At 43.6% G+C, this 27,606-nt stretch overlaps 1 protein-coding gene across 2 annotated transcripts in view; it reads left to right on the top strand.

The window, feature by feature from the left end:
* USP46 (ubiquitin specific peptidase 46) overlaps window positions 1-7,987 on the top strand; it is a 54,730-nt gene extending 46,743 nt beyond the window's left edge. For both annotated transcript variants that reach the window (XM_032400349.1, XM_032400350.1), the window contains exons 7-9: window positions 2,054-2,251; window positions 3,158-3,236; window positions 4,106-7,987. In XM_032400349.1, the coding sequence (XP_032256240.1) occupies window positions 2,054-2,251; window positions 3,158-3,236; window positions 4,106-4,207 (379 nt within the window). In that variant the 3' untranslated portion in view covers window positions 4,208-7,987. The remainder of the gene's footprint in view (window positions 1-2,053; window positions 2,252-3,157; window positions 3,237-4,105) is intronic.
* Window positions 7,988-27,606: the final 19,619 nt, after the last annotated feature.

Below are 27,606 nucleotides of genomic sequence, written 5' to 3'. Positions count from 1 at the left end.
TTTGAATCCCAGTTCCATGGGCTCATGGCCGAGGAGCTTTGGAGAAGTCAATTGCCTTCCTCCCTGGAGAAACGCGGATAAGAATGCCTACCGTGGAGACTGGTCCATTTGTCTGATTGTTGGATCATTTGTCCATTCATTCATTCAACAAATGTTTATTGCGTGCTGTGTGCCAGATGCTGTGCTGGGTAAACGAGTGGTGATCAGATACGATTACTGTCCTCTCGAGATGAAAGGCAAATTATAAAAAGGACATAGCGTACAACACATAGTAGATATCTAGTAGTACTGTTGGTATTGCCTCAGTGTTGGAACTTCTTATTTCAGAGACACAAGAGGTTAAAAAAGTTAATCACTGAATATGGAAACATGAGGAACTCAATAACACATCAGTTATATGGGTGGGCGATAAGTCATCACATTCTGAATTGATACGGGATCCGTATCTTTTTGCCTATCTTTTTACCAGCACCAGCTGGTTACAGCCCCTGGACAGAGTGCGTGATAATCAGGGATTCTGTTATCTGCCCCAGAAATCAGGAAGCTTGACATTTTAATTATCCCGTGAGGCCTTACCATGAGTTACACTTACCCTGCCCACAGTTGTGGAATATTCAGAATAGCACACAAGAGCTCCTGACTGCCGTCTGAAACCTTCCAGAGTCTAGAGCTGAGCCCGGAATAGTCCCTCTGCCCAGCCTCCGCAGCTCCCCCCCCCCCGCCCCCGCCCCAGATACGCACATCTTTCCTCCCTGCATCAAACTTATCAAAGGTTAGTCATTCCAGCAGATGGGAATGGAGGGCAGAGGTGGTTAACTGTTGTGAGTGATCGGGGAGCTCCTTTCTGCTCCCCGTCCTTAGAATCTCGGTCTGCTCAAGGCCAGCCCTGGCCTTCCTGTGTGGCTCAAAAACGTATGTTCTGCTCAGCCCTGGAGGTTTTATTGATTAAAATATTGTGTGTTCCTGTAAAATACGGTGTTCCCCACGATTCTTAGTTTCTGCTGGCGTTGCTATTCACTTATTTTTATGAGCAGGGTTTTACCTCAATAGATTCCTGAACAGTGGTCTCTTAAAATTTGTCCTTTTCAAATAATATGCCTTGAAAATGTATACAGCGTTTACACTCAGGAGGGGGGTCCCAGAAGGTGACCGAAGATCCTCTATTCTAGCAGAATTACCTACATAAACTGTTGTTTTTGTGAATTTTTTACCAAGGAATATTAATGGTCACCTAGTGAAAAAAGCTTTCTGTGTTCATGTAAGTTTGGGAAAGGCCACATCCAACAAAAGAGAACAGTTCCTTCACTGTAGGATTTCTCAAAATCTTCAGTATGCCAGTGCGTAGGGAGGAACTTCAAAATCGAAAATAACCCTGTCCAAACATGCCCCAGAAACCCCGCCTCTGTGAGCACCTCCAGGGCTCCAGCAAGCCCAGTTTGGGGAGTGTAGCCCTAAGCCAAGCCCTACATTGTCGGAACGACGACACAGCGAGCACACCCGGGGAATGCCTGACACAGAGTGAGTGTGCGCCGAGCGCGCCTGGCTTCCCGGCGGCCGGCAGTGTGGTATGGGAAGCATCCCGGCCGACCCTCGGAACCTGGAAGGCCAAACTTCAGCCTTCTGCTTGTCCTCCCCCCAACTTCCTTTTCTCAAAAGCTGTCACCCCTCCTCTCCACTATCTCCAGATGGGGTGCCGGGGGGTGTGGTTGTCCAAATACCGTTCCTTTCTGGAGGGCAGCAGGCAGTCCTGGAGAGCAGGTGCATGTCCTACTTTTTATTGGTACAAAAATTCAGGACGGTCTCCTTTGACCAAACCGAAAGAGAGACCTGCTGTGGCACGTCGCTCGTGCCGGCTGTGACCCCGTTCGCCGAGAAAGTCGGGGAAGCCAGATCTCCGCACGCTCGCGTCCTTTCATTCTTGAGAGCGGTCTGGTTGTTCGCTGGATTGAAGCCCGTGAGAGCCCTCCTGCTGTCCATTTGTGTGGCCGCTGCGTGCTCTTGTCCCCTTGGCCGCTGTGGGGGACAACTGATGGTCTGTTTCGTGGTTTCTCAGGATGAGAGTGAAGAAGCTGCCCATGATTTTGGCCCTGCACCTGAAGCGGTTCAAGTACATGGAGCAGCTCCACAGGTACACCAAGCTGTCTTACCGGGTGGTCTTCCCGCTGGAGCTCCGGCTCTTCAACACCTCCAGCGACGCCGTGAACCTGGACCGCATGTACGACCTGGTGGCCGTGGTGGTTCACTGCGGCAGGTGAGGGCAGGCGGGGAGGCGGGGTGCTGGCCGCACGGGGAGGCTCGGGCTCGGGCTCGCACCCCAGTAGACCCCACTGTGCCTTTCCGGGGCCCTGAGACTCCGTGATATGGTACTTTTGAGGTTGTCTTCCAAGCTCTTTCTTACCATTGCAAAATAAATCTAAAATGTGCTCTTTTTAAAAAAATTTTTTTTTAAATATACTCTTAAAAATATTCTTTATGCCATTTGTAGTCTTTACCCAATCAGAAAAAAAGAGAATAAGAGAGAAGTCCCCTAGATATGGAGATGCAAAGCGTTTTGCTGGAAGTCCTTTTGAGCAAGTATTTTTTTATTCCGTAGCTGTAGATAGAAGCATGGAAAAGTCCGTTGAAAATTCACCCATTTGTGATCCTGTGCTCAGCTGGGACAGGTTTCTGTTCGCTCTTTCCATGCAGTTACTCTGGCTTTATTCTTCATGGCACTCATTACCCCTTGAAATATATTTATATTTTGGTTTGTTCATTGCCTACCCAAGCCTTACCCCAGGAAAGTGGGAACTTTGTTTTCGTCACTGCTTTTCTGTCTGACAGCCAGAAGAGAGCCTGGAACATAGTAGGTGCGCAGTCGTCGTTTGTTTATATTTGTCAGGCTTGAATATCCGCTTTCCCCACTGGACTGTGGATCTTTAGAAGACCGATGTTTTTGCATCTTCGCCAAAGATTCCCTTAGGTTCAGCACAGCACCGCCACGTGGGTCCTTCCTCCATACGTTGTGGCCAAACTAATGTGGGCGTAGACATGACCTGTACCAGTTCTCTGTCCTGATGAGAGGGTTGGTTCTCATAAATCACTGCTTATACAGAGCTACATAGTTTTTTTAAAGAAGTAAATGTTAACTTGATAACTTCTGTTTGTTCTTTTCCAGCGGTCCTAACCGTGGGCATTATATTACTATTGTGAAGAGTCACGGCTTCTGGCTTTTGTTTGATGATGACATTGTAGAGGTTGGTATGCAGGTGACAGTCTGTGCCCTAGCCCCGCTGTAGGGTATTTTGGGGAATGTGCATGTGTGGACGTTTCCTAAAACAGGCCTGTTTTCCCCTAATCTGGCTTGAAAACAATTCACATTTCTCTCGTAACTCAACCCTGCTGCTCTTCATTCTCTGTGGAAAGGCAGAAAGGGGTGTGATGGGGGCTCATTAATACTGTGTTCTTGTTAACTGATCCGCCATAGATGTGGGATCTCTGTGTCACCGAAATCATATTTATATTATATGTAAGTCCTGTTTTCCACTGCAACCAAAACCCTCTCTGGTACAGACCAAATAATAAACTTAAATAAAAAAAAGTTCTACTGGAATTCTTTCATTATACCAAATTTTCTTGTATTGATTGTTAAAAATACTTCTTCAGTCTGTTGGACCTGAAAATCGTTCTGTCACACTCAAGGGTTCCATGTATTGATTTTGTTGTAAAGGAATACTAGCTGGGAGAATTCTACTCTCAGACAAGGTCCACTTTAGCTCATAGGGCGACACTAAAGGGAATGATCTCTGATGACCTGAAAGAATTAAGGTTTTTCCCAAGACCCCCCAGCTTACCCTTTGAAAGACAGAAGCCCTGGCTTCCTCAAAGAGTGCCAACATACGGCGGCCTCAGAGATTAAAGGGTGGCTTTCCTCCTCAACAATTTGCAAGTTACGTAATTGTGCCCCTTTGTCAAGTCTGGGGCATTGCCCAGTTGCTGTTGAGAGTTCCCAGTTGTGATTTTAGAAGAGTGTTTCTTACATTTTCTCGTTCATCCTGTTTTTCTTTCCTTCGCACAGTCCTCATGTTAAAAACAATGGTATTGTTTTGTGTCTCTTTTGTTGCAGAAAATAGATGCCCAAGCTATTGAAGAATTCTATGGCCTGACATCCGATATATCAAAAAATTCAGAATCTGGATATATTTTATTCTATCAGTCAAGAGAATAACTTAAAAGACCTGCGGGACTAATTCAAATGGGGGGAAATGTTCCAAGCACTCTTCCGTGGTTTCCCTGCACACTTTCCTCCCCAGCGGCCCATCAGGGACACGACGCCAAGTCCGACGGTCTGGCTCTGTTAGACTTTCTCTCCCTTTGGTTTTTTTTTTTTTTACACGCAGCACTACTTGTGGTTTTATTTTAGTCTGAGGTAGTGTTAACTGCAATCAGATTGTAGTAAGATTTATATGAGTAACAGTTGCTAATTTGGGGATTGGGTAAATGCCCCACCACTGGCTGTGTCTGGCTGAAGCCGAGTGACATTTCCTGCGAATGTCTACAGTCTGTTTTGGGTCTCTGCTGAATGGCCTAAATGCCTCCCGGGATCGCGTCTCAGTGCATTCCTCTAACTTGTCCCTGGAAGCACCGCTACCCAGTTTTTGCTGCTGTGCCTCTTTTCTGCCAGGAGGACAGAAGAATCGGGTAGATGTTCACCTTTTAGGGCTGCAACTATAGCTTTAAGTTTGTGCAAGTGAAAACATTGAACAGTGAGTAACCTCAATACTAAGACCATCCTCCAGGTGGAACAGGGTGAAGAGAAGCTGTTCCTGGGGGCTCGCACCTGCCCCGGCCTGTGCTCTCTCTCTGCCAGCCTTGAGAATCCCCGAGGCTAGGAAGGTAGGAAGCTCAGGGCAGGCAAAGCCAGAGGAGGAAGCTTTCGTGGACAGTGAGAAGTTACTTTTCTTATCTTTCTACCAAAACCACGCGTCAGGAAAATAACCCTATGCTGTCTGTTCTTAGTGACCCTCGGCTTCCATGAGGTCCTGTGAGTCGTGTCTGTCCTCTCTCTGGCACTGCTAAGCTTTCCCGGGTGTCATTCCAGGCCTGCTGGTGTTTTGCAGTCTGTGGTCACCGGGCTGAGCCACCGCGGTGACTGCTTCCAGCCCAGCTCTCCTTGGCCGGTCAGCGCCCACGTCCTTCTCTATCAGGAAGGACAGCGGGCGCTGCAGCTTCACCACCATCGGCCGCGTGGTACAGCTGTTGGCTTTTTCGCATTTCCATCTGTTTATTGAGGTGCTGGCGAGCCCTGGGGCTAATGTGGAACCTTCCCTAGAGGGATTACTGGAGTTAGCTGGGTGTGAATGTGGGTCAGAGGAAGTGTGAGTGGGTGGGTGGAGGAATGAACAAAATGGTGGCGTCTCTTTGGCTCAGACTCCTAGAATGCTTGACAAGACAGTTTATGGAAGAACCTCATCTCACTAGAGTTACTTTTACCTTTTTCACTTTTGTTATATATGTATTTATTAGATCATTTGAGTATTGGTACCTTTTATTAAAAGGGTCAATTTGGTGTTTTGCTGTTGAGCTGGTTTTTGGATTCTTACAAATAACTATGAGTCCTAGATCTTGGCTTCCTTTGGGAAGTCAGTTGACTTCCATACACTATAATATACTGTGAACGTATTATTTTGTTACCTAATAAATCAGCGAATGAACATGCAGATGTTTGGCATAATGTGAACTAAAATTGAAATCGAAAATGTTAGCGGCCATTTTGTAAAATGAAGAGCGTAGCACTTTATCTAGATGAAAACTGGATTCTTGTTTTTGACATATCTTGAACTGTTTATTGCTCAGAACTTAAATAAGCATGCCGACACTTCATTTGTTCATGCTTGAAGTGAAATGTTTTACTTTTCACTGGAGAAGACAAAAACAGGGTGATCTTCACGTTATTGTTTTATACAAGTGATACTTTGCCTTGTTTAGAGGCAAATTCATATTTATAAATATTTTGTCTTTTTTTCCCTCCATGAAACATATGCAGTAATCAATTACCTGGAAGGTGAGTATTTATTCTGTTTTTAAGGAGAGACACTTTGCAATTGAAGGTGACTGATACAAGGAACTGTTTGTACTATATATAACCCATATATTTGACTGCAGGTTGCAAAGTTTTTAAAAAAAAAATGGTTCATATCTAATATATTTGGAACTGGTTCATAAGAAAAACTATTAAAATTATCTTTGAAATGACTCTTGAAGCTAATTTATTAGAAACAAAAAGTTTCAATTGGAGACCTACAGAAGTAATATCTAAATGCTAAGTCATAGGTTCAGTGCATTTTCTTTACTATTATTATTAATATTATTTTTTTGTATGTGTAAAGAGTTTTTCCCAGTGACTTAAGAGAAGAAACTGAAAGGGTCAGTTAGAATTCAGTATTCCTGGAGAGAGGTTAGGAGTAAAGAAGAAGTATGGAAGGTAATGCAAAGGCATTAAAATGGTTGTGTGATGCAGGAAAAGAAGATTGGAGAAAGACCAAAACACACTTGTCCACCGACACTCCATCAGATTTTTAAACTTTAGAGCTATCTGATCATTTCTTTCCTCTTCAATAAATGAACAAACACTAGGCAGCTACATTTCCCCCTATCATTTCACTTTATGTAAAGACAGTAGCATGCAAACACTTTATTTTTCACCCGTCATTCATCGTATAAAGCAGAGAACGATGTGAGATGTGTGAGACCATTCTGAGGTCAAGGATAGCACAAAGGCTCAGCAATATTCCCTCAAATCGCCGGGGTTTTATGTGTCATTTTCTGGCAGGAGTTAGAGTAGGCCTGCTGTATTTCTTTTAAATGCTGCAGGTTTTAGAATAAGTTACAGTGTTTTACACTTAAAACAGAGAAGAAATATTTGCTTTATTGGTTACTTACTAGCTGAGCATCTAGATGTATGGTACAGTTTGCTAAAAAGGCATTTGTTTAAAAGCCTCTTTTGGCAAAATGCTGACATCCAGTCCGGTTACACGGATGCATTTTCCATTCCAAGGCAGCATGAAGTGGGCTGGTTCGCCAAGGAACAATACAAGAGGGTGTCGGTTCAAATTGGAAGCCAGTCGTATTTGGTTTTACGGCCTGGCATATTTTGGATTTCAGATGAAATGGAAAAAAAAAAAAAAAAGGAATGGTCCCTATGCATTTATTTTCATGGATATGCTTAATTTCATGGGCATGCCTAACAATGAACTATGTTCTAACTGGAGCTTAGGACTTATTTTAGATATTGGAGTGTAGCTTTATTACAGATGGATTTTATCTTTAAACATTGCATTTTGATCAACTTTGTATATTCACGTGTATTAAAATATCGTGCCCTTAATGTTTTGCCCTCATTTGCTATTATATGGTCAAGGCATTTATCAGCACTATTGTGAATAACTCATGTAAATGGCATGGGTCAGGGAAAATTATTTCCTACTTTTCTGCCTAATTAAATTTCTGTTTTCCAGTATTACATTAATTTATTTTTGGCTTCCATTTCTTTGTAACCAAAATAGTTACTGTATTTGTATGGCATTCATTTGATTTTGTTGCTAAAAAAAGTTTAGTTTTTATTTAAAATGATCTGTACCTTAATTTTCTTTTAATGTAACCAATTCAAGCACTTTAAGCAATAACGTCAATCTTGTGAAAGTTCAATCAGTTTAACACCCTGCCTCTAAAATTGTTTGCAAAAAAATAAATAAAATAGGAATTCCCTTCCTAGAGAATTATATCTTAGTAATGTTACACACATGGACTTAAAATCCTTTTTATAAAATGTGCGTTATTGGCAATTCTCATGTCTGGGTAATCATTCCAAACTTAATTTTGATGCAGTGGAAATGTAAAGAACCTTCTGGTTATTGTGATTTATAAATGCAGTGCTACTGTCAAGGTTGATAAAGTCGGTATTCTGAAGGTAACTCAGTCCTGTTTTTGAGTAAAAAAAAAAAAAAAAGATAAACAGAAGCAATCCAGAAACCTATATTTGGGGAATAGCAAATTGAGGCTATCAGTGGGGGGAAAAAAAATTAGGTTCAGGTATATTAAACATCACAGTGAATTCCTTAGCTGGGACTCTGCATATAAAAATCACCTTTTACCAGTTACAAAATAGAAGATCCATTCCGCAAATAAGAAAGTGGCTTCCAGAATCTGATTTCTAGGCCCAAGCGGGAGTATGATCCTGGCCCTCTTGTACTGACAGCCAGCCCCTAGGCTTCTGGATGGTTTCTGAGCTGTGGGGGGCCCCCAGCGGGGTGCACACCACTCCCTACAGGGGCCTGCCTGGGTGGGAGCAGCATGTTGTCTCCTTCCCGAGACTGAGACTCGAGCTTGCTGTTAAGATGCTCAAGGCTCGGCCCCTGCTCCCCAGGCCAGTCCCTTCAAGGGGTCCATGTGTGGGCAGGAGATTGTCATCTGAATGCATTTGCCTGGGCCCAATTATGGGAAATAAAAACAGACCAATTTCCATCTGTCTTCTCTCGGGGCAAGTCAGCCAAACCTGACTGAACTGGGAAGCCACCTGGAGCCACCATGACTGTTGTAGGAAGGGAAGACCTTAGGAAAGTCTTTTCTAGGCCTGGTTCTGTCTGTTAAATGGGGTTATGCAGGATAGGTGCGTCCCCACCAGCAGAACCCAGTTTCTGGGGAATGAGATGTGTTCTCCATTTATCCACCATTTCTGTACATTGATACCTAAAACACCTTTAACAGAATGAAGGCTTCCTTTACCTCTGTTTATTTACATGCAGATAAAAATCCTTGCGAAGTCATTTTCTCCCCTGAGGGAAGATTTTGATTGTGGGGATGGTACTAAAGACAAACCACTTAGACTTGTCCTAGAGATGCCCCAAGTGGGGAGATTTCTAATGAAGTGATTATTTAGCACCTATTACACGCCAGATTTGTTAGGACTTGGAGGACAACAAAGGGGAGCAGAGAGGACCCCCTTTCTCACTGTTTACCTCAGGGAAAAAAAAAAAGGTCTGTGGAAAAGAAATTTAAATTATGGAAATACTGCGCCTGAGGGGAGTTCACAGCTGAGCACTGTTTAGCGTTTGGCCTGGGTCTCACGGAGCAGATGGGCAGTTAGATAAAGCAGGCCCATCCCTTTCTTCCCTCGGGCCCCCTGTTGGAGCCCCACTTGCCTCCCTGCCTGCTCCTCTGAGGGACAACACATTTTTAAAAACTGTAAATCTGTTATATTGTAGCAATGGCCCTGAGCATTTTGCCTCTTAATTTCATGTCAGAGGAGCCAGAATTTTGAATGTCTTAACAGAGGGATTTATGAATAAAATAAACAATCCTTTTACATTATTACCAAATAATTAACAGCCTGTCCAAACGTTAGCAAAACCAATCCGGGCATGAGCATTTCTAAGCTATATGACTCAATGACTTTATTGACTTATCAACCTGTGTTCTCCTTTTTGAGCTCCCTTATGTTTTCAAAGTGCTTTGAGCAAAGCACGTGAGGAGCTTACAAATGAGAAGCTTCATTTTGGTTGTGAGACACCAGTCAGAAACATTAAATGTTGTAAAGAGAATTCCTAATTTTGTGCTCATTTCCCACATGATGATTCATAATAAAGTATTAATGACCCTGGGGTATCCTAGTCATGTTGTGAGATGCGTCTTCACTTTCTCCTCTACCTCGAGTGAGCACACGGGCTCCATTAAGGCACTGTGAGGTTCCACCGAGGCTCGCCATGAGAAGGTCGGGCACTTGTGTGCGTTGAACCCCTATTTTGGTCTTACCTCCTCCTCATAGTACGGAGCTTGGAGAAGAAAACATAGCTGTGGATTTGACTTGGCAGGAGGCAAAATAATTTGATAGTTGAAGCCACCATTTCTATGTATTTAACCAAGTTCTCCTGTGATTCAACTCAACTGCATTTGTATTAAAGAGTCTCTCAGTTGACCTTGCCTGAGAGAACATTCTGTGCTGAGATAACTGAAAATAAACACAGGAACAATTTAAGAGTGAGCCTTCATCCCTCCTGAAGCAAGCTAAATATCTTCACTAGAGAGCTCATCTCCAGGTTGAGAATTGCCTGTATCCCACGCTGAGGGGTAGAAAAATATTTTATGAAACCTGTGTGAAGACTAATTCTCTGTCCCCCTCCCCCAGAATAAATTGTTTGAAAAAGTGAAAAGTTGCTTCTGCATATTTTTCCATCTCTGCAACCCCCCTGCCCCGCCCCGCCAAGGCCAGAGAACAAAAATAAGTATGAGTTGCCAGCCTATGTAGGTCGTCTGTGCCAGTCTGAGGCGTCAGCAGAAGTAGGGGTGAAGGCTGTGGAGTGGAGAGGATCCCTCTTCCTGGATGTTCATTGATGGCCCTGGCTCTCAATTATGTCCTCTGAGAAGTCAGTTTATGAGGGACAAACTTCCCTCAGAATCTGCCCTCAAGTGAGAATTTGGACAGAATGTGGAAGAATAAGGGGGTGGGGCTCTCCGAGGCATCAGAGGAGGGGAATCAGGTTAAGACCCTTCTAGCCTGGGTCTCACTCCTGCACCTGGCCCAACCTACGTTTGCCCGCAGGGTCAGGTGAGCCCCAGTGAACCCCACAAGCACCTCTAGCTGATGTACAGCCTACAGAGGCCGTGCCATTTCTGTTACTGCCCTGATCTGGATCGCTGACAGAAGAATTTTAGTCTCATTCAGAAGTAGTGTGGAAGAGCCCTACGGGACTTGGACTCAGCTCCAGGTTCCAGTGGGGGGGGGAGGAGGGGGTCACTAGCAGCTGCTCTCAACAGAGCACGTGGGGCAAGCAACAGCTCCAGAGCTGAGTCCGATCTGAGTTCAAGTCCTCACTGTGGCATCTGGTCGGAGGATGCTGGAGATCCTTCCTCTCAGTCAGATGTTGGACATGATGTTGGGCTCGGGGTGCTAATGAATGGTATTTGGCAAAGGGGCCCTTCTGCACAGGTGCTGGAGGGGGATAAAAACACAACTGCCGAGAACAATGGAAAGCCTAGAGGAACTAGTGTCAGTGATGACGTTCTGGGGCACCGTGCTATCCTGCTTCCTTTGATCTAATCCTCCCCACATCTTCCAGGCGGAAAGACAAGACCAAACCGAGCGGAGAACAAGAAAAACAGCCCCGACAGGCGGGAACTAGCTCACGACAGCCACGTTTTGGATGTTGTTAGGAGCTGACCCGGTGGCTCCAGCCAGGCCACGGCGTTTTCCGGCTGGACACAAACAATGTCACGGAACACCAGCCTCAGTCAAGGTCATGCTGTGACCGTGATGAAGTGACACAAGAGACAAGGCCCCTTCGTAGTTTTATCTACACACAGGCAAAAACAAGGTCACTGCAAACCACAAACTGCCAAACATTCCTCCCTCCCACCAAACCTGAGTCACTGCCACCCCTTTACTCACTGTCCCAGGTGAGATTCAGCGTCAGCCACGACCAAAGAATTATCCCCACTTCCAGACAGCTCCCAATCCAGAGTGAACCCCTGTTCTTGGACCCTCCCCCAAATGACCCAACTGAAGCCCCAATCCCATAGGTTCTTTCTGCACGCTCTTACTGAGCTGCCCCACGCTTCCCCACCATGTGTGGTCTCACTGCCATGAGCATTAAACACGATTCGTTCAACCCCAGTTGTGTTCCTGTTTGGTCTGGCTGGAGAGCATCCACAGAGGAGTGTGCTAGACTGAGAGATAAGCCACTTCCCTGGGGTCAGCCTGGATCTGCTGTTCTCATGGCTGGAAGAAAAACGAGCCACACACATTCAAGGCTGTCATTAGTGTCCCGGTACGTACTGGTCTACAGGAACTCCTGCCCAGAGGGGAAGGTGGTGTTGGTCTAGATGCCAAGAGAGGCTTCTTAAAGTAACTGGATAAATCTGGACTCAGGTTTTCCTAACTTGTAAAATGAAGTTAGAGCAGGGTTGTGATGTGCAGAAACTGCTGGAAAGTATGGTAGGCCTTGTAACATTAACAAAGACCTCTTCTAGGCGTGAAGCTTCAGACGTGGAAGAGACACTCTCTGTCTTCAAAGAGATCATTTTCTTCTCTCCTTTGTCCCTTTCACATCTGAAGCTTCACGCCTAGAAGAGGTCTTTGAGGAAAAACAAGTGCTTCATTATCAAGAAGAAGCTTGCGTGGAAGAACCTAAGAAGAGTAGAGGACAATTGATTACTGGTCCCATTTAGCTTGTTAATGTTACAGGCGGGAAGAGAAGAATAGAAGAAGAAGGGGAAAAAATGGCATCACCGAGGAACTGATATAAAGTGAAGTTAAGTGAAACATCTGACAGCTACTTTGGTATTTTGGAAGGTAACAGGGAGAGTGCCCCACAGCAAGCCAGCGAAGATGACAAGGCATAATTTTAATCCTTACAGTTTTGCCCAAGCGCAAACATACTGTTCTCTCTCTTTTTTCCCCCTGCTATTCACAATTTGGTTAAAATTCTGAAAGATTTTATTTATGTATTTGACAGAATGCGCGTGGATACACAGGAGCAGGGGAAGGGCAGAGGGAGAGGGAGAAGCAGACTCCGCACTGAACAGGGAGCCCGATGCGGGGCTCGATCCCAGGACCCCGAGATCATGACCTGAGCCGAAGGCAGATGCCTAACCGACTGAGCCACCGGGGGCCCCCACAATTTGGTTAAAATTCTTTGCAAGCTATTGGTTTTTGTGCACACACACTGTAAGACCTCTGCGAGAGTGATACGGTGGTAGAGATTCATTTATTGTTTTTGAATTTCTGGAAAATCATTTTGCCCATTTTGGAGCAGTCTTACATTATTCTTGCTGGAGGCATTTATTTATAATCATGTCTGCTGACTCCAAACTATAGGATATATCATAGAATTTTAATTACCTTAGGCTCAGGATTATTCTCTTCTCCATTTAGATATCTGAGGGAGTGATGTACGGACAGAAAGTCTATAGTGACATTCGAGAACAGGAACTGGGAATGATGGAATGAGGTACGTGTGAGAAGGAAATCCAAGGAGAAAAGTTGCAAAGCAGAGCTGAAGGGAACAGGGAGAAATAGTTCTTTTTCTTAGGGATGGCTGGTTAGTGCGTGACTTCTGTCACACTAAGATTTAGATGAAGCTGACTGATGGGATCTATTCTAAAATAGATTTCAGGAAGAGCAGATTATATAAATAAATACACACATACATATTTAAACTTTATTATAAGAAAGTAGAGAGAATAGAATACTGAACCTCCATGAACCCACGACTCGTCTTCAACAGTTAATTACGGCTGGTCTTGTTTTAGACTGATAGAATCTTCAGATTGCACTGGAAAGTTACCAAAACTCATAAGTCTCCAACTCTTCTGGGTATCTAAACACATAAAGGATAAATATATGAGGTGTTAGCACAGTTCAGATGAACAACCTGCTTTAAGTGATTACCCGTCTTCTTTGTCATTCCTCTAGCTTGAAGTAATGTGTCATTCCTTGAACCTGAATGTTTCTGCATAAATGTGGAAACATTTTTGCAATACAGAGGTTTTACGCTTGAAGTAGGCTTAACTTGCATAATGGCTAAATAGCAAGATATAATGAAACTGAAGCTGCAGTGTTTGAGGGTGACCACATTTTTTTTTTTTTTAATTGTATTTATTTGACAGAGACAGACACAGCGAGAGAGAGAACACAAGCAGTGGGTGTGGGAGAGGGAGAAGCAAGCCTCCCGCTGAGCAGGGAGCCCGACGCGGGGCTCAATCCCAGGACCCTGGGATCACGACCCGAGCCGAAGGCAGACGCTTGACGACTGAGCCACCCAGGTGCCCCGAGGGTGACCACATTTATTTGGAAAATTACAGTGAAAATAATGGCTCTTCTATTAGTTATGAGCTAATCTAGATTATAAAATATAGTCTTACAAATGTTTATGCAGAAGTGCAAAGTTTTGGGGCACCTGGGTGGCTCAGTCAGGTAAGCATCTGCCTCTTGAACTCAGATCAGGTCTTAATCTCAGGGTCGTGAGTTCAAACCCCACGTTGGGCTCCATGCTGGGTGTAGAGCCTACTTAAAAAAAAAAAAAATTAAAAAATGCAAAGTTTTACAGCTCATATCTGTCTCACATGCCTTCTCTTCTAGGTCTTCACCTTTCCATCTACCCCTTATCTTTCTGGAATTTTCCCAGAGGGATGGGGCCAGGCTCAATATTTCTATTTGTCTTCACCCTTTCCTGTTGGTATTTTCCCCCCTGGCATGTCATGAACAGATTTCACTGATTAATAGATTAAATTGAAGAATGCCAAAGCAGAAAGGAAGTTCCCAGTTAACAGTGCAGATTTTCCAAAGCTGAGACAAGGAACCGGAAGCCCTGAGATCTTAGCAAGACTTGCTTGTTTTGCTTTCCAAGCAGGTATGAACTAGAGTAAGGAAGGAGGGACTGGCGGAGGTCGCCTCGGCATTGAAGCAGGGCCACCATTGTGTGTGGTGGACCCTCGAAGCAGGAAAGGGCCGCAAACTCCGTGTTAGCTCGTCGAATCTCATCTCCACCTCTGCCTGCTGAGAGAGCCTCAGAGCTGCAGGGGTCTGGGCAGGGACAGAGAAACGGGGTAGAGCAGAAACCTGAGGGTCTTATGCATGGGACTTCACCCTCCCCACCCCATTGTCCAAATGAGCTAAGGCTGAGGTTTTCAAACTTCTCATTTAGTAGCAGTCTTTTTTGAAAAAATCTTACGTAGAACTTTACTGAGGGTATATGTAGTATTTTATATCACATTTTATTAATATACATTCCTTTTATAAGCTAACTTTGTAAAATTAATGAGAACAATGAGGAGGCTACTTGATGACCATGATATTTTGAAAGTGGCAGTGTTTTATTGGTCTCAGCACCCAGTTATGAATTTTGTTTTGCTCACATAGGATTAAGAAAATCCAAGTTCACATAGACATATATATGATTATAAATAATATTTTGTTTTGTTGTTTTTCTGTTGTTTTTTTAAAAAGCTGTCTTGCAAATTCCAGGATTCTTTTCAGTAAAGAAAAAGAGTGGGGAACTTTTATTTTTGAAATCTTCATAAAAATAAGTTAACCTCCCAAGTTAACTCAGTTGGAAGTCTCCAGCGAATTTAAATTTGATTTATAACTGGAGTATGTCTGTTGATTATTAAGCCAAGTTATATTTAAATAGTGAAATCCTAATGAAAACCTTTCTGGAACCCCTGAAGCAGGGTTCCATGGAACACAGTTTGAAAACTACCAATCTGTTATTCAAAAGGTAAGGCTTCCATGGAGCACCTGGGTAGCTCAGTCGGTTAAGCATCAGACTCTTGGTTTTGGCTCAGGGTCCCAGGGTCTTGGGATCGAGCCCCATGTCAGACTCCAAGCTCAACGGCGAGTCTGTTTGAGATTCTCTCTCTGCCTCTCTCTCTGCCCCCCCCCTCACGCCTGAGTGCTCTTTCTCTTTCTCTCTCTTTAAAATAATAAATCTCAAAAGGTAAGGCTTCCTTTATTTCTTTACCAAAACATCTTTCAGCCTTTAATGCTGCCCTTTCGTGGCTTTCTCCCCCTTTAAAGAGCACGTTGAGCTGATTTCTTTTCCGTTATCTTTATGGAGGTGTAACTGACATATAACATTGTATCCATTTAAAGTGTACAAGATAATGATAAGATATACATATATGCGGCAAAATAATTACCGCAATTACCTTAGTTAACATCCAACACCTCAAATAGTTCCAGTGTTCTGTTTTGGATTTTTGTTGTGAGAACTTTTAAGATCTGCTCTCTTAGCAACTTTCAAGTAGGGTTGAGCTCATTTTAACTCTGTTTCACTAAGATAGCATTGTTGGTCAGAGGATAGAAAGGAGGATAAAGTAGCCAGCCCATTCTGCCTGGGTGGGTTCCAGTGCCAAGTAAAATCATCAAGTAGGTGGACTTCATTCTCATGGCTTCTTCAGTCCTTCCATCAGGAGTCTCCCTCTCTGTACAGTATCCCATGACTCAGACCCTATTTTCTGCAAGCTGTTTGCTGGCTGTACTGGTAAACCAGTTCAGCTGCTATGTCTGCTGATACTCTTTTGCAAGTACTAGTTATTTGTATTACATATTTATTGAGCAATTGCTATGTGTGAAATACTACGCTAAGTACATTACATGAGTTGCCTCCTTGGGTTCCCATAACAACACTGTGAAATGGGGTCGAGTAGTATCATTCCTATCTAGGGATGGGCAAACTAAGGCTGACACTTACGAAGCTTTGTTCTGGTACCACCAAAGCTACCTGGTTTGAATTCCAGGCACAAATGATGAGGTGGTTCAGAACCAAGCTTTTGTTCATCAGAAGAATAGATTTTCCATAAGTAACACAGCAATTAAGAGCACAGGTTTTGAAATCAAATTAACATGAATTAGAATATAGGCTCTGCCATTTACCAGTGGTGTGTTCTTGGTCGGTCTCAGTTTCCTTATCTGTAAAATGGGGATGATGATAATAATAGTACTTATGTCTAAGTGTTATAGGATTAAACAAAATGAAGAATATCAGACACATAGCACAACTCTTGCCTCTGTGTTCAGTGCATTCAATACATTCGATGCTGTAAGTGTTCAGAAACTATCAGTTGTTAGTGTGTCATTATTAATTCATTAATAGGTCTGGACTAGCTGAACACAATGGTACCAGTCCAATCTTCCACTTACGCACATATTTAAAATAGGAACAAATGAAGTTGCTGGATTAATTTAAGATAAGCAGTAGGACTATGCTAACACCATTTAGATTAATTTTTTAAAAGATTTTATTTATGTATTTGAGATAGAGAGCACGCCCAAGAGAGAGCATGAGTGGTGGGGGGTCAGGGGCAGAGGGAGAGGGAGAAGCAGGCTCCTGAGATCATGCCCTGAGCTGAAGGCAGACACTTAACCGACTGAGCCACCCAGGCGCCCCAGCACCATTTAGATTAATTCTTTTATTCTTTTGAGGTCTGATCAGTTCTCTGAGAGACACTAGCTCATGTTTGGTGTCTGCTGTGGCCTGGTTCTAAGGTTAGTGTGTGTGTGTGTGTGTGTGTGTGTGTGTGTGTGTTGTTTTTGTTTTCGTTTTTTGTTTTCATGTAAACCTGTTGTTTTAATAAATAAAACATTCATGGCTTAGATTTTAAATTGCATTTATAGATGAGGAACACTTCTAGGCCCGAACAGGTTAACAGTGAAGCTACTGCAGTGGGCAGGCATGCGTGCCCCCTCCCTCCCCCCTCCGCCGCCCTATTGCCCCCCTTCCCCCGCCCCAAGTATTTTAAGCCTAAAGAGCAGAGACTTAACGTCAGAGAACATAAGATGAGTGTTTTATATCTTCTTTTCCTTTAGGGCAACAAAGTCAGCAGATCAGGGTCTGGGCATAGGTGCACGCTCTTGCAGCCCACCAGTGAGAGAGAGAGCAGAAGGAGCTGAGGACATCCAGTCATCATTCCTGCACTTTGAGTGAACTTCGTCCGTAAGCAGCTTTGGGACAAGTTTTGCCCCCTGGGAGCTGTTTTTGCTGCTGAGGTCTAAATCAGTCAGCATTTTCTCCAAAAGTGGGGTTTCTGCACTTGGGAAAGGACGAAAGGACAGGGGGCTCGCCGGCTGCAGGCCTTCCGCGCGCACTGCAATCTCTCCTGGGCCCAAAGGGACAGTCACGGGGGGTCTGCGGTGACAGCTTCTCACTTCCTGCCCAGCAAACCAGCTGCTCCACATGTGTAGCAATTTCGCAGCCCCTTTTCTGAGCCATTTAGGGATCGGCCCCTGGGGTTTTTTTTATTCAGAAACTCCATGCTTTCCCTAGCTCCAGTCCCACAACATGTTTATCTTTTCTTTGAAAAAATACTTTGCATTATTTTTGAAATAAAGAGCCTTTGCCATTTATTTTTTGTTCATTCAACTTACCTAAGTGATAACACAGATCATGATTACAGTTAAAAATTCAAAACTACCCTGTAAAATAGGGTAAAAACTGAAAGTCCCCTTCTCCTTTCTCCCAACGCATTTCCTTCCCCAAAGGTAACTAGTAATGAAAAGTTGTAGAAGGCCCTTCCAGACCTTTTCTTGCATTAACACACATATATATGCAAGTAGATGTGTAAACATGCACGTGTTTACTTTTGATTTTTAAAACTTAAATGTTATTAAACGTTATTCTGCAGCTTGCTTCCCTGCAACTGAATTGTCTTGAAGATCTTTCTATATCAGAGCTACTTCGTTAAAAAAAATCATTGCATATAATTCTATAACATGGATGTACCATAACTTACTTAAAGAACATTTAGGTTCTTTACTTGCTTTTATAAGCAACCTTGTAGTAGGTGTCTTTGCAAGGGACTCATGAAATTCTTTTTTTTTTTTTTAAAGAAATTTCTATGCCCCACATGGGGCTCGAACTCACGACTCCTGAGATCAAGCATTGCATGCTTACTGACTAAGCCAGCCAGGCGCCCTTCGTTAAACCTTTTGGACAAAAGCTAACACTGAACTTCAGAACTCCTTGGGTTTATGAATGCCTAAAGAGATTTTTTAGTTTCGTGTGTGTAACACACACAGACCCTGGAGCCATCATCTAAGGAGGGTAATCAGAGACATAATTTTAAATTTGCTGGAAGACAGTAAAATGTGCTTGATGTCTATCCTCATCTGGTGTTTGGGATTCTTTCAAGTATCCTAGAGCCAAGAGAGGCTTGAAAGTTGATAATGTGTGTTTTTCCATTGTTACCCTTTCACCAGGGTCTAGAATTTCCAACTGGTTCAGGTGTGAAACTTGTCTTTTTACTGAAGTGCTTTTCCCTTGATTTGTGATTGTTTTTTAACAGTTGCCAAAGTCACATGATTTAAATTGCAAATGCCACAAAATGTATTCTCCCGCTGCTATTCCCGAGATAAAATGTAGAGATCTGAAATTTGAAGGGTAGGACTTGGAAAGGAGCAGGTAGGACTTTAGAAGGGACTGTTTTAAAATCTTCATGAAAGTGATGCCTTCACTCCGTACTTTGACTTTAAAGTCTCTTGAATAATCTTGTTTGTCTGTCAGACAGTCACTGGGACGGTGATTAATAAACCCCCTCTAGCCTGAGTGGAGGGTTGCTTCAAAATACTAAAGAGGCAGATGCACCAGGAGTCAGAGACAGGAATCCAAACCCAGACTACACCCGGAGCAGTGTCTCTCCAACCTGACCATGCCTCAGGGCCAGCCGGAAGCTTTCAGCAACATAGTCACCCCCACGTAGCCCACGTTTAACTGCTCACACCTTCTGCAGTGGTTACAGTTCATCCACGAGCATTTGTTACATCAGTGGAAACAAGTTATTAGTATGTAGTCTGTAATAATTACATTAATGATAACACTTATTACATTTATGCTTGTGGCTACTTGAATGATTATTGTAATATATTGGAAGATAATATTATGCTAGTAGACCAACCTGAAAGAAGGTGACATATAGACTTGTGACAATGATAAATGTAAATTGGATACCTCTGTCTCTTCATTCCCCAGGCCCATTCCTTCACCTCCAAGACACACGTCAACCGCATAGGTGTCTCTTCATGTCCACTGTCAAATGCCTAGTCCAAGCCACTTTTCTGTCTTGCCTGGACCAACCTTCTTGATTGTTCTCTCCAACCTATTCATGGCACAGCAGCCTGAAGGATTTCTTTTACCTTTTTATTTTGAAAAATCACAAAACTACAGAAAAGCTGCAAGAATAGAATAATAAGCACCTGTATACCTTTACCAAGATTTACTGATTGTGATTTTTTTTTGCCCTATTTGCTTTATTTCTTTATATATGTATGTCTTATTGCTATCACTATTACCATTATTATTACTATTTCTGCTGATCCACTTGAGAGTATGCTGGAGACATTATGGCTCTTCACTTCTAAATACTTCCATCTGTATCCTCTAAGGACAAGATCATCCTCTTACATACTAACTACAGTACAATGATCAAATTTCCCGAATTTGACGTTGATTCAACACTATTACTAATAAATAGTCCATGTTTAAATTTCACCAGTTGTCCCCAAAATATCCTTTATAATTTTTTTCTTGGATTGGATTTGGATTGGATTCATTTACATACATTTAGTGGTCACATCTTTAGGCTTTTTAAATTAAGAACATTTAGGTTCTTTACTTGCTTTTATAAGCAACCTTGTAGTAGGTGTCTTTGCAAGGGACTCATGAAACTCTTTTTTTTTTTAAAAGAAACTTCTATGCCCCACATGGGGCTCGAACTCACGACTCTTTTGTAAATTAAGATTTTTGAAGACCGCAGGCCAGTCTTTTATAGAACACCCCCTCCCTTTATGTTTGTCTGAGGTTTCTTCACGAGTAAATGCAGGTGATTCATTTTTGGTCTGTTCCTCCTCAGAGCATCACATCAGGAGTCCGAGGGACCGTAAGTCATATGGTGCTTCTGTGGGGTTAGTCACCCTCCAGTGGCATCTCACTGAATAAACCTTTCCACAGTCCAACTGAAAAGCCCTGCACATCCAGGAAGCTGCTTCTCTCCACCTTACCTCCTCCCACCAACTCTTCCTCCCCTCCCTGTGCTCTGGCCACCCAGGGCTTCTTCCGGTTCCTCCAGCTGGTCAACCCGGTCCCTGGGAAACTCTTCGCACCCGTTCCTCCAGCTGGTCAACCCGGTCCCTGAGAAGCTCTTCCCACCCGTTCCACTTGCAGTTGGTCAGTCTGGATGGTCCAGGAGTTCAGCTATAGAAGAGACATAGACTAAGGAATTGCCATTATTTTGAAATGGAAGTCACTGCAAGATGATTTTTGTTAAAAACATTTCACCTCCCTAAGGCTACATGTGTTTTGCTCTCTTTGCTTCATCTTTTAATGCCAGATTGCCCAAAAAGCAGGGTGAGCTAGAACTGGGACTTGGCATACTCTGATGTGCCACCCGAATTCCATGTGACAGGCTTCAGTTTGGGTGTTTTGTTTTGTTTTTTAAGATTTTTTTTTTTTTTTACAACAAGAGAATCTAAAAGGCAGCATTTTAAAAATCAACTTTTAATTTTAGACTACTTTAGATTTACAGAAAATTTGGCAAGGATATTCCAGAGTTCCTGTAAAACCCCTCCCCCTTCCCTCTGATGTTAACATCTCACATTACCTTGGTACATTTGTCAAAGCTAAGAAATCAAGACTGGCGTATTATTATTAACCAACCTCCTGACTTTATTTTGATTTTACCACTTTTCCCACTTCTGTTCTCTTTCTGTCCCTGGATCCCATCTAGGATACAGCATCACATTTAGACGTCATGTGTCCAGAGTCCACTCTGATCTGGAGCACTTTTGCCTTTCTTCCTTGTTTTTCATTATTATTTTTTTTTATTATTCAACAAACTTTTATTTTTATTTTTTAAGGTGTACAACATAGTGACTTAATATATATTTACATTGTGAAAAAATGACCACAATCAAGCTAGTCAGCATGTTTTTCATGATCTAGACAGTTCTGAGGAGTTCTGGTCAGAGAATTTATAGAATGTCCTTCAATTTCAGTTTGTCTGATGCTTTTCTCATACTTGGATTGAGGATGTGAATTTTTGGAAAGAAATCCTCCGGGGTGAGGTGTGTCCTCATTGCATGCAGTCCTGGACTTACCACTGTCGTGTTAATCTTGGTCCTTCGGTGAAGGTAGGATCCGCAGGCTTCGCCACTGTAACATTATTGGTCCCATGCCGTATTCTGTTCTTTGGAAACAAGTCACTAAATCCAGCTCACATTTGGGTGTGGGAGACAAAGTCAGCTTTAAAAACTTTAGTGCACATGCTAGTTTTGCAATTTAGAATTTAAATTTTTTTTCCTTTCAACTACTTCTGGGGGCAGACGGGCTATCTTCTTTTGAAGTGTTGTAATCAGACCCTGCTTCAATACCTCCCTAATGCTAATTGCAAATGCCTTAATATGATGTGGCATTTCCTAGCTCGTTCATGGCCAGAACTAGCAAGGTTTTGCCAGGAAGTTTATGTTGAATTTTTTTTTTTTTTTTCGTTTCATAAGGAGATATTTATTGAGTGCATATACTATGTGCCAGGCAGGGCTGGGGATTCATGGACACATTTCTTCAGCCTGCAGTTTGGCATGGGAGAGTAGATATAATCACAACTACCTATTGAGTGCCTGTTACAACCTAGACACTGGGTTCTGGGTGCTCTATATTCATAATTAAATACTTGACAGTCTGGCGAGTAAGGTTTTACTACGCCTGGTTTATTTTCTTTTAAAAATTAATCTATTGTTTTAAGCAGAAGAACTCAGCATCAAAAGATTTACAATGAAACAAATATAGTTCATCCCCCATAAGCCATGCGACCCCCCCCCCCCCCGAAGTAATCCACCCTCTCCTGTTCTAGCCATTTCTCCAAGTGTTTGCCTCTATATTTGGAAATAATATGCTTAAGTTATTATTAAAGTTTTTTTTAAATGTGTTTAAGGTAAAATAAAATACCAATACAGAGCACCACACAAAGTCAATGAACGGTGTAATAGGATATGGTGAGCTGGACACTTTGTAATTGTCCCCAAAACAAGCACTAGAACTTTGTGAGACACCCCAGACCCTCCTCCTCGTGCCCCATCCTTACAATTGTCCCTCCTTTCCCCGACGGAGCCCCTCTGCTGGCTTTTCCTGCTATCACTTTCTTGTGTTTTTACAATCATTTCATTACCCAGTGTGCATCCTTGGACACTACGGTTTGTTTCATCTTCATCATTTAAAAAAACGGTTGTGTCTTTTCAGGCTCTTTTAATCTAAAGTTTCATCGTATCCTTTTTTTTTCCCCCCAACAAAATCCACAATCTGGATTTTCTTGTTTTTGATCTTAGAGGCTGTCCTTCATGTGACCTTGCCCCTTGCTCCTTGCCTGGAGTCCCAGATATCCTGGCTAGCTATACAAATAGAGACAACCTGTCCTAAGAGACATTTTTACACCTATCATTTTTTTGGAGAAAGACATTAAATACACTCCAATGATCATTTTGGAAGGTAGGAAGATGAGGGTGGAATAGAAGTGTGGGTGCTTGGTAGACTGTCAGGGTTTTACCCAACATTTTTCCTTTAGCAGAAAAATAACCACTATGATTATGTATAGTTTTGAAATAAAAAAGACTTTAAAAATCGCCTATTGATTAAAAGTAGGTGCTCTGATACGTGCCTGGGTTCAAATCCTGGCCTCTCTACCGCTTAGTGGCTTTGTGACCTTGAGCAAGTTACTGAATTCCCTGCTCAATGTCTCTTCTGTACTGCACTGTGGGGGTGAGAACTGTCATCGGACTGTTGTGGGGAATCACATGAGCTAATACACGCAGAGTGCTTTGAACAGTGGCTGGCAAGCACAAAGTAAATGTTCAATGTTTTGAGCTGCTATTATTCTTTGCAGTGGGAAATAGATTGAAAACCTATTAGCTTAAGTCTGATGTACATGGCGAGGATTTTCAACTCATTTGTTTGCTTTTCCTCCTGGTACATTTCCAGATCTTGTTCATGTGATTGGGGATAAAATTAATTCATCCACAGCTGCTCTTTAATCTCTGGTTATTTTCCGACTCCTTGGCAAATAAATTATCAACCTTTAAACTAAACAATTAGTCCTAGCTTGAAAGAATTTGTATATATCTCCAAGGCCAGGCACAATGAAACAAATCCTTTGTTTCCTCTGTTTATACATTAAACCGCGGGTTGTAACTACTGAAATCTCTGCTCTTCTGTATGGCATTTCGGGAAGGGAAAAAAAGAGTATAGTAATTAATTTTTAGCAGCAAAGAGAAAGCTGGTGTATTTCTATGTACATCCTTGAAACCCAGAAACTCTCCAAATCAATTTCCTGCAATCATATTTTCTAATATAAGTGGTTATTCCCTTGTAGAGGGTTGAATGTATCTCCCAAAAGAAGTGTCTGAGTCTTAACCCTCTGGTATCTGTGAATGTGAACTTGTTTGGAAATACGGTGTTAGCAGATATAATCAAGCTAAGGAGCTAGAGATGAGATCATCCAGGATGTAGGGTGAGCCCTAAATCCAAGGACTGGTCCTCATAAGAGACAGAAAAGGAGACATAGACACAAGGGGAAAGCCAGTGAAGACTGAGGGATGTGTCAGCAAGTTAGAGAACAGCAGGGATTTCCAGAACCTAGCAGAGAGGCATGAGGAATGGATTCTCTCAGAACTTCCAGAAAGAACCAACCCTGCCAACACTTTGATTTCAGGCTTCTGGCTCCCGTAGCTGTGAGAGAATAAATTTCTCTCGTTTTAAGCGGCCGCATTTGTGATGACAGGTAGTGGCAGTATTTGGAACCCGCTGTAACCCTCGTGATCATAAAAAACATTCTGAAAAATTTTAAACCAGAAACTGAAAAAAAAAATCACAGTCTAGACCTAGATCTTCTACTTCTGCCAGTACAAATAACTTCCTCACACGCTCGCCTTTTATTTATCTTAAATCACACACAGTTGGGAAAAGGGCAGGTTCTGGTTAACGACGGTATCCCACGCAATAACCATGTTTTTCAGGAATCCAAATGTTTAAACTGCGTTGCACATAAACTATTCATTCTCAGATGATTCAGAAGGCCCTGCATACTTGCAGAGGCCTGGACGTCACCTGTGACGTCCCCATCACGGACACCCTGACATCCGTAGTTAATGTCACGTGCCACAGGCGTTATCTGCGAAATACCTCTCGAACGTAGCCTCTTCTTTCCATTCCTCTGTCACGCTCTGGTCGCAGCCACCATTCGCTCCCACCCTGACTGCTGCAGCCGCCTCCAAATGCCCTCTGCACCCCGGCTCACTGCACCTCATGCAACCCACCGGCCTAACTACGCAAGCCCGATTATGTCATCTCCATCTCCTGCCGAAAATTCTTCCACGGGCGCCCACGGCTCCACCATCATGAAGATCAAACTCCTTGAGAGAAGCGACTTCGTTTTCTTCTCTTCTCTACTTAGATGCCTAAAACAGGGCATGGCCACAGTAGGTGCTCAATAAATGTCCCTGGGATGAATGACTTAAACAATGCTCTGCCTCCTCTAGCTCAGGAGCCAGTCCAGTCCCCACAGGGGCTGGCTGCATGACTTTGGGGAGAATCACTGAAGTCCTCAGGCTTCCTCCGGGGTCCTGCTCTCCCTTGCTCACCCTGCCTGAGCCACACTGGACCTCTCAGATTTTTGCATGTGGTGGGTTTCTTCCTTCCCGAAGGGTTTTTACCGGGCAGTCCCTGCCTCTTTTTCAGACCTCTTCTCTTACTCAGCATCTACACACCAAATGCCACTTCCTCTGTGACACTTCCCAGGTGAGGTGACATCTCATTATAGAATCTTACAGGACTTTGTACATTTCCTTCACCTCGCATATGACTGTAATTCCAGTAAATCCAGTAAAAAAATCCTTATGATTTTCTTAATAACATTTTCTTTTCTCTAGCTTACTTTATCGTAAGAATACAGCTTATAATACATATAACAAACAAAATGCATGTTAATGGACTGTTTATGCTATTGATAAGTCTTCCAGTCAACAGTAGGCTCTTAATAGTTAAATTTGGGGGAAGTCAAGAGTTATATGTGGGTTTTTGACTACACAGCAGGTTGGTGCCCCTAACCCCTGCATTATTCAAAGGTCAACTGTATATATTTATTTGGTGATCACTTGTTTGGAATCTGCTACCCATGACGCTTCAAGTCCCGTAAGAGGAAAGATAGGTTCTACCATATTTCCCATTGTATCCCCAGAGCTGGGCACAGTGCCTGGCAATAGCAGTTGCTCCAAAAAGGTTTGTGGAAAAAGGGATTTGCCTTGTGGTTTCTCAGCATTGTCCTTATGACTATCAATGTGCACAGCATGTTTCTGGCTTTGGGGTTCATGATGCATGGGCATTCACGGTAACATTCACTGAAACACAGGATGGGTGGAAGATTCTATCTGATATGAGATCCTCTGTGGGCTCACTGCTGACGTATGATGAGCAGTGGGGGGTGGGGGCGGGGAGGCAGAGGTGGGATGTGGCAGGCTGGGTGTAAGAGGAAACGTACAAAAAGCAGCAAGAACATTAGGGCTTTGGTCCCGCCCCTGCCTTTTGCACCTGGCAGTCCTGGGCCCATAAACTCCCAGTCCCAGTAGGAGAGGGAACAACAGGATGGAGTCAGAGGGAGGAGAGAGGACAAGTCCACACAATGCTTCACAGACAGCAAGCTAGAGAGACATTGAGCCTCTTTTTGGGAAATACTTTTCTAACTCTATACTTCATGGTTCCCCTGAAAAACCAAACAATATTTAGCAGTGCTTAAAAGTTTCATTTTCTCCCTGATTCGGCTATTATGATGTCATAGTGTATCACCAGGCCAAGGACCTGCAAGGCAGGATGGGAAGCAACACTTTTCGAGAGCGTTCAGTGGACCAGGTTCTGTGCTGCTGACATTTGTCAGTTCCTGCCTGCCTGCCTGCCTTCCATTCACTACCCAGCACTGTGTTAAGCACTGGGAACGTACTGATGATTAAGACACACACGATCCCGGGCGCCTGGGTGGCTCAGTTGGTTAAGCGACTGCCTTCGGCTCAGGTCATGATCCTGGAGTCCCTGGATCGAGTCCCGCATCGGGCTCCCTGCTCGGCGGGGAGTCTGCTTCTCCCTCTGACCCTCCCCCCTCTCATGTGCTTTCTCTCTCATTCTCTCTCTCTCAAATAAAGAAATAAAAAAAAAAATCTTTAAAAAAAAAAAAAAGACACACACGATCCCTGCTGTCATTGGGCTCACCCTTTAGTGTTTACATATTTAATCCTCCCACCAATCCACTGCGGTATATATTATTTTTCTGGTGGAGAAATAGGCTCTAGTAGGTGAGGGCTATTTCCCTCAGGAAATGGCAGAGCTGGATTCAGCCTTTACCCAGCATCCCTATCATAAGCTCTTTCCGATCCCCTCCCTCTCAGGCTACAGGGGCTGCCCTTGGGAAAGTCACAGCCTTCCCCCGCCCCCCGCACCCGCCCCAAGGGCCGGGCTCTGAGCAGTCCCTGGCAATGGGCTGGGTGAGGGAGGGGCAGGGCCCGGAGCCTTGGCTGGCACACAGGAGCCTGGCAGGTGCTGTTGGTGCCCCACCCCCATCCCCTCCCCCCTCCCCGTCCAGACACAGGGCGGAGGCTTCTCCACACAAAGCTTTGCTCTCTGTCTGCGCCTGAGGCAGGCTGAACAGGCCAGGGAGTTAATGCCCTTGGAGGATCCCTCAGCCAATGACAGCCGGAGGTTAGAGGATAAGCACCCCTCAGTGGCAGGTGATACACGGTCTCCCAGAGCCTCCCAGTAGGATGCACCTCGGGTGCCCACGGGGGACACTTCACGGGCCTCCTTCCCTTTTGTCTCTCATTTCTCCCCTTCCTGGGATCGCCCCTAAAATTAACTACTTGCCTTCAAACCCTTGTCTCAAGAGTCTGCTTCAGAGGATTCTATCTTGAGAAAGGCAGTAACACTTCATATTCCGGCACATTCCAGGACTGACCTTGCTCTTTGATAGCCACATCACCTTGGAAAAAGGGATTTAAGTGCAGGGCCGTTTCCCTCGTCTTGGAAATAGGGAGTAATAACATCCTCCCTC

This window comes from Phoca vitulina, unplaced genomic scaffold (assembly GCF_004348235.1).
Source record: "Phoca vitulina isolate PV1807 unplaced genomic scaffold, GSC_HSeal_1.0 scaffold3, whole genome shotgun sequence".
Taxonomy (NCBI): Eukaryota; Metazoa; Chordata; class Mammalia; order Carnivora; family Phocidae; genus Phoca; species Phoca vitulina.
This window is presented reverse-complemented; position numbering and strand designations above follow the sequence as displayed.